Below are 6,209 nucleotides of genomic sequence, written 5' to 3'. Positions count from 1 at the left end.
AGAAAGTAGGAACTTGCACAGTGGACTGTGGGAGAGAGCATGTGTGGTCTTGCTCTCCAGACAGCCCTGAATCCAGGCAGAGGAGAACCTTTCATTACACATCCCAGCCATGGGAAAAGCTTAATTGGAGTTTGCAGCTCAGTGTATACCAAACTCTTCAAGTGTTTGATGTAAATCTGTAGGAAACTGGCTTTGGTAATTATGGTGCCCCTAGCCCATGCCAGCACCACTCCCTTATTTGCAAGGAATAGTGCTATCAACTGAGATAATTATCCCAGGAGGTTTCATGATGCAGCTTGTCCCAGTACTGCTGTCCCTGAGAAGCATTTGGAAAAATACAGGACTGCTCCTTCCACGTGTGGTGGTCTGATGAACATCTGGAGAACTTCCAAAGTGCCCCACAGATCTGTGTGGGGACAGGGATGCTCTCAGAAATTATTGTTTTGTTGCTGTGACATTGATTTTTTTCCTAGCTTGTTTATTAGTTGGAAACAATATTTGTTCCAGGCTTTTTGGTGGGTGGAGAATTCCAGCTGCAGGTTCTTTTGGTGGTACTGAGAGAAGCAAAAAGCTGTGTGCTCAGGTGCTGGTCCCTAAGCTGGTCCTGGAGCTTTTGGAGGAGTGCAGAGGAGAAAGGAAATGGCTCCTTGTGGAGTGACTTTGTGAGAAGAAGTGTTTGGTGATGGGGAATTTGTGTCCTCTAGTCTTGTCCCTTCTCCTTACATGATTCCATCTCATTCCACCCTCATTTTTTTTCCCCTTCTAAAACATGTGTGTGTCCCTAGGAATTGTCCTAGCTCTTTCTACCATTGTTGGATCAAAATCAGACTTGAAGGTCTATAATTGAAGCTTAGCGAATCATAAAATTACCACTCAGTTCCTCCTGCCCTTTGTGGAAATGAAATGTAGAAATGTGGGCACAAGGAGAACCATCATGAGAATTTATCAGTGCTAATCAGGATGAATGAGTTCAACGTTCACTTTGCTTGTGTTTGAATACTCCAAGAGATCTTTTAACCTTGAGCTTCTTTATTTATGTATTTTAAAAGTAATTAAACTCCACAGAGACCTGAAATGGAGTGGACTGCCCCAGTTAAAATTGTGTTCTGAAAATGAGGGGAAAAAACCCCCCAGACAAGAAAGCCCTACTTGCCTGGTTTTAACTTCCAATAGAAGTATTTTAATTCAGAACTATTTAGCAGTTACACAAGTATAAGGAAAAATCAATAATTACAGAATTTAAAGGTAGCAATGTTAATATATAGTACTATATATTAACCTATAATATGTTAATATATAGTACTATATATTAACATATTATATCATTATATATAATTTTATATGTTATATATATGATTATAATATATATTATATTCCCTATTTTTGAGGGAATTGTTACTTTTTTAGGTTTCCAGATAAAAATACTTGTAGAAAGAATGTTGTCTTCAGCAAGTTAAAGCTTGCTGGCATATCCCTGATAATAGTGTCTTTGAAAGAAAGCATGTGCATATACCCAGGGAAATTAAAGTGGAGAGTCAAATAACTCCTGTTTGAAGTGCTGGTATGTAAGCTGCTTGTGGAACATTTTGATGTCTCTTTCTAGAGATTGGCCTCTTGTGATGAGGATCCACAGGCTGCACTTCTCTGGAGTAGAGTTAATAGCAAATTTCCAAGGTGCAAGTAGGCCTGGCATGAAATAATAGTGATTTATTCCTGTTGGTTTTGTGCTGTGTTAGGGAATCTCCTTTAATATTCCAGAAAGACTCAGTAGTTTTCCCTGTGAAAATGGGAGTGAGAGGACAAGTTCAGCTGGAAGTCTCTCAACTTTCTATGTGGCTTTAGCATCATGTATTAAACATGCATTTTTTAAATGTCTGGGTTTTAAGTTCTAGAGCAGTGAGATTTGAGATAATTTTTATCTTAAATCTAGTCCTGCTTGTGCAGCAGTCTTGCCTTTGGGATTCCTAGAAGGGTAGGAGGCTCTCCAAGTGCATTTTCCTGTCACACAAATAGTTACATATACAGGATGTAATGATAAAAAAAAAATATTCTGTGTTACTGCATTGCTGCCTCTTTCCTTTTCATATTCTTTTTCTGCCTGGTGTGTTAACCTGTAATCATAAAGACTGGAGGAGAGGGATACATGAGATCAGTGTAGAACAGATCTCACCAGTAAGACAGAAGAGATTTATCAGTGGAATAACATCTGTAGTTTCTTGGGTAAAAGTCTGAAATCTCTGAGGATCAGGCATGGAAGATTCAGTAAAACCCTGAAAGCTCTTCCAGCTGAGAGTTGGCAGGAATGGTGGTAAAAAGCTTTTATCTGACCCAAATCTTGGGGGTGAGGTGACGGTGAATTCCATGCTCATGCACTGCGAAGAAATTTCCAGTTGATCCCTTCCCTGGGGAAGGAGCTCTGTCCCCTGGAGGCTTCAGACTTCTCTGGATAATTAATCCATTGGGTCTGTGTCCTCAGGGAGAGATGAAAGAACTGTCGAGGGCTCCTGTGTTACACCTGATAAAGAAAATCATTAGTGAGTCTTCAGATAGCCACATAAATTAAAAACACTTGCATCCTCTTAGTAATTAATAGATGAAGCCTTTAGGATTAAAGTTCTGTAAAAAATGGGGGAGATGCAACTAGAAAAGCATTCTGTGTGAGTAGAATTCCTTTCTCAGTTTTACTTGCTCCTAAATGACTTTGATTTTCCTGTTGCCCCTGTTCTTCCTCCAGTCCTGCTTGAGGTGTGGGCAGATAGGTGGTAAGGTAATAAAACATTTTAGCACTCCTCACATTCTGAAATTAAAGTGAAGATGTAGAGTTTGTTCTTTTAAATTCCTTTGATTCTAGAGGTGAAGAAGTGTTTCTGTGGCTGAAAAACTGGCTGTTTCATTTGTAGTCAATTCCTTTTAAATGAGAATAAAATTTCAACCATTGGTAGGTAAAGAATGTTTGAATGCTCAATTCAGGAAGCAAAACTTAGCCTGACTATTAGTTTTTTTTATTTTGCCCCATGCATTTGAGGATACCAGAATATTGTGGCCAAATTACCTCTCTCTCCTTTGCTGCTTTCCAAACTGGTGGTGTTCTATGCTAAACTTTTCCCCCTTATTTCCAGGTACAATGGATCCCTTCCAAATGGTGACAAGGGGCGCAGGAAAAGCAGATTTGCCCTTTATAAACGATCTAAAGCAAGTGGAGTTAAACCCAGCACTGTCCATGTCATCTCTACTCCTCAGACATCAAAGGTATGCGACACATATGGCAAATCCTGGGTTTTGATGATCCTGAGTGGAGAGCAGCTTGGGTATTGCTGCTGATTTACCTTGCTGCCAGTTTATTCTGTGCTTGTAGGATGCTTTGGTTTAATGAAGAGGCTGCAGTGGATTTGCTTTCTGGGGTATATAGCTTTAATCCAGTTACCTGTTTAAAATAGGCTGTAAGCTCAGGTATGAGATAATCTGACCTTCCTGCCCCTGTTCAGAAATCTGGCTGTCAGTGCTGACTGTTCTGAGCCATAGAGTACATGGGATAAAAACACAAAAAGTAGTTTAGTTTCTTTCTCACTGGAGTGATCCTTCCTCTTCAGGAAGATAACTGACGTGCTGTAAAAAATGTTCTGATCCCTTTAGGCCTTTCATTTTTCTTCCTAATAATGAAACTGTACAAATTTTTACTTGAAGTTTAGCGTGGGTGAAGGAGGAAATGCAGCAAGGTTAACATATTAACATAGTAACATATTAATGTATAGAACTGTCCAGGTTAGAATTCTGGTGGTGGAATGTATTTCAGGCTGTAAATGCTCTTCCTGTCTCTCTTCTCAAAGCCTTTTTCTTAAAGCAAGAAATGAGAGTAGAGTTTATGGCAAACTGGAGGAGGAGGAGTTAAGTGGTGGACTCATACAAGAGGGAAATGTACTTCACTGAAGTATCTCTTGGGATATTTCAGTGAGAACTTCCACTGTGCTCAGAAATGTGTTGTCTGACTTGAACCAAGAGAAGGATGTTGTTTAATACATAGTATGGCATTGTTTTATTTTCTAATACACAATATATGCCTAAACTTGTCAAAATACACGATGTCAGAGCTTGTTCTCTTTGAACATAGTATAGAGCTTGCCTGCTGCTGAGAAATGTGGAGTCTTTTGGATTAAAAGTTACAGGAAATATTTTACAGTTTTCTTGTTATCAAAATGAAAGCTTTTGTGAGTTAAATCTTCCTGATGAAATCAACCTTCAGAATAGAGCTGTAGTATATGTTGGTAATTCTAGTTTGTTGCTTAAAATATAACAAATGGGGGAAAAAAAGTGTTTTACATAGTGGATGAAAATATACATATGTTCTCACTGGATGATCTTAAGCATTTGGACTGCAGATAGTATTTCAGCATTTGAGTTGCAAAATATTTGAACACCTGGCAGACACCACAAGGAATCTGGTTAATGTTCATCTGTGGTGTTATTGTAGTACAGATAAAATATGTGTGCTGTACAAATTAGTGCCCTTATAAAGATAGCAGAGGGATCTGGGACATTAAAGCCTTTCCTCTGAGCATTTGGACTCGGGTAGATGTGTAAAGTTGAATGTATTTTGCACTTTCTCTGAACCCTTAGAAAAGAGCTTTTGTGTACTTGTGCTGCTGTCTGGGGCAGGGCTGGTGGATGTGTGCCAGAACAGTGGTGCAGTGGCTCTCAGTGAGTGCTCTTCCATGCACAGAAAGGACACTTAACATTTTAAAGATGCTGTCATCAGCTTGTCTCACATCTTAGGCACCAGAGCCTGAATTGTTTTACTGAGAATTGTTTCTATATGTAACTTGTGTAAATGCCTGAAGAAAGCTAGGCTAATAAAGAGTGAACTGCTTAATTCTTAGAAAATAATGGGCAACTTGACCTCAAAAGTTTAGTTGTGCTCTCAGTCTTTCAGTCTTGTATTTAAGAAAGATAAACCAGCAGAGACTTGTGCTGCATAGGATGTTAGAAGAGTTTCCTCCCTTTACATTTCATTTTAACTTTTCAGGTACCAATTTTTTGTTTTGTTCTGCTTGTCTGTCACTGTAAACTGAATCTGTGGGTAAAAAGGCAAGTGTAGAGCACTGATGCTTTTTGAGTGGTGGATTTTGCAGAGGAGGGAGAAGCCCTGACTGCCTTCGTTGGTTTTGTCTCTGACAAACAGAGGCTTGAATAAGGTGCACGGCTGGTTTTGTGCTGATTGCATTAATGCAGCAGCTCAAGAACTGTAGCTGTCACCAATTTTAAGTTCGTGTGTCAGCCTGAACACTGCAATAGATGGAAAGAGGATGCTTGTCATGTTCCATTGTCCCTGCTGTGCAGGTGTCAAGGACAGCTGGAGTAGCAATGGCTTCAGTAGTAAATTTAGCTGAGCTAATTACATATGAATCACTGCCTTTTGTTTGTTTTCTTCCACTGAGCGCTTGTTTTTTGCCACTTTGCCTTCTGAGGTGCTGAAGAAAATTCAGAAATATTTGGCCTTCTGAGGGTATATGGGTATATTTAGGGGAAAAGCAGTGCAGAGGGTAGTAAGTCTCAAGTTTTTTCAGAGTTGCTGTCATTGTTAAAATACAGAGGAATCTCTTCAACATTATGCACTGGACTTTAAAACCCATTTTATTAACTCTGTGCTTAGGCACCATTCAGTACATTTTGTGGTGTCCCCTGTTTGATTTTTTTCCAGCATTGTCAGAATTGGTTTTACTGTAAGAAAGAGCTTAAAACTCTTCTGCTGTCCTAAGCTTGTCTGTGTGGATATGTCTGGGATAGAGGTTTGGGGAATAGGGGACTGTGAGTCTTCATTAACTGAGTAAGGATCTTTATCAAGATTTTAATAATCCACTTTGCTGAATTAGAGTTTTTTTCAAAATCATCCCATCACAGAGGAGGCCATTCCTTGCCTCTTGACCTGGGTCTCATGATGAAGAGGAAGGTTTATCAGTCACAGTAACAGAATTTGTGAAAACCTTCCTCTGATTACCAAACTCACAGGTGTAAATTTGCTGTTGGCTCATCATAGGGTTGGTGGTTTTTATTTTCAAGCTTTTGGAGCTGTTTAACAAAGTCAAGTCAGTTGTAATGTTTATTTCATGTAGTTGAGTTGTGTTAACTGTTGTTTTCATGGACAATATTTAATGCTGTGAAACTTCAGTGTCTGCTGGTGTCTGCAATGATTACAGGGTTTACTTGGGCAGAAA

The 6,209-nt window shown here is 39.3% G+C and overlaps 1 protein-coding gene across 3 annotated transcripts in view; it reads left to right on the top strand.

Annotated features, from left to right (window-relative positions):
* PELI2 (pellino E3 ubiquitin protein ligase family member 2) overlaps positions 1-6,209 on the top strand; it is a 71,602-nt gene that overhangs the window by 21,326 nt on the left and 44,067 nt on the right. For all 3 annotated transcript variants that reach the window (XM_021534638.4, XM_085580983.1, XM_085580984.1), the window contains exon 2: positions 3,120-3,249. In XM_021534638.4, coding sequence (XP_021390313.1) covers positions 3,120-3,249 — 130 coding nt within the window. The remainder of the gene's footprint in view (positions 1-3,119; positions 3,250-6,209) is intronic.

Source organism: Lonchura striata, chromosome 5 (genome assembly GCF_050655825.1).
Source record: "Lonchura striata isolate lonStrDom1 chromosome 5, ASM5065582v1, whole genome shotgun sequence".
Taxonomy (NCBI): Eukaryota; Metazoa; Chordata; class Aves; order Passeriformes; family Estrildidae; genus Lonchura; species Lonchura striata.
The sequence above is the reverse complement of the archived record's forward strand: the minus strand, read 5'-3'. Positions and strand labels throughout refer to the sequence as shown.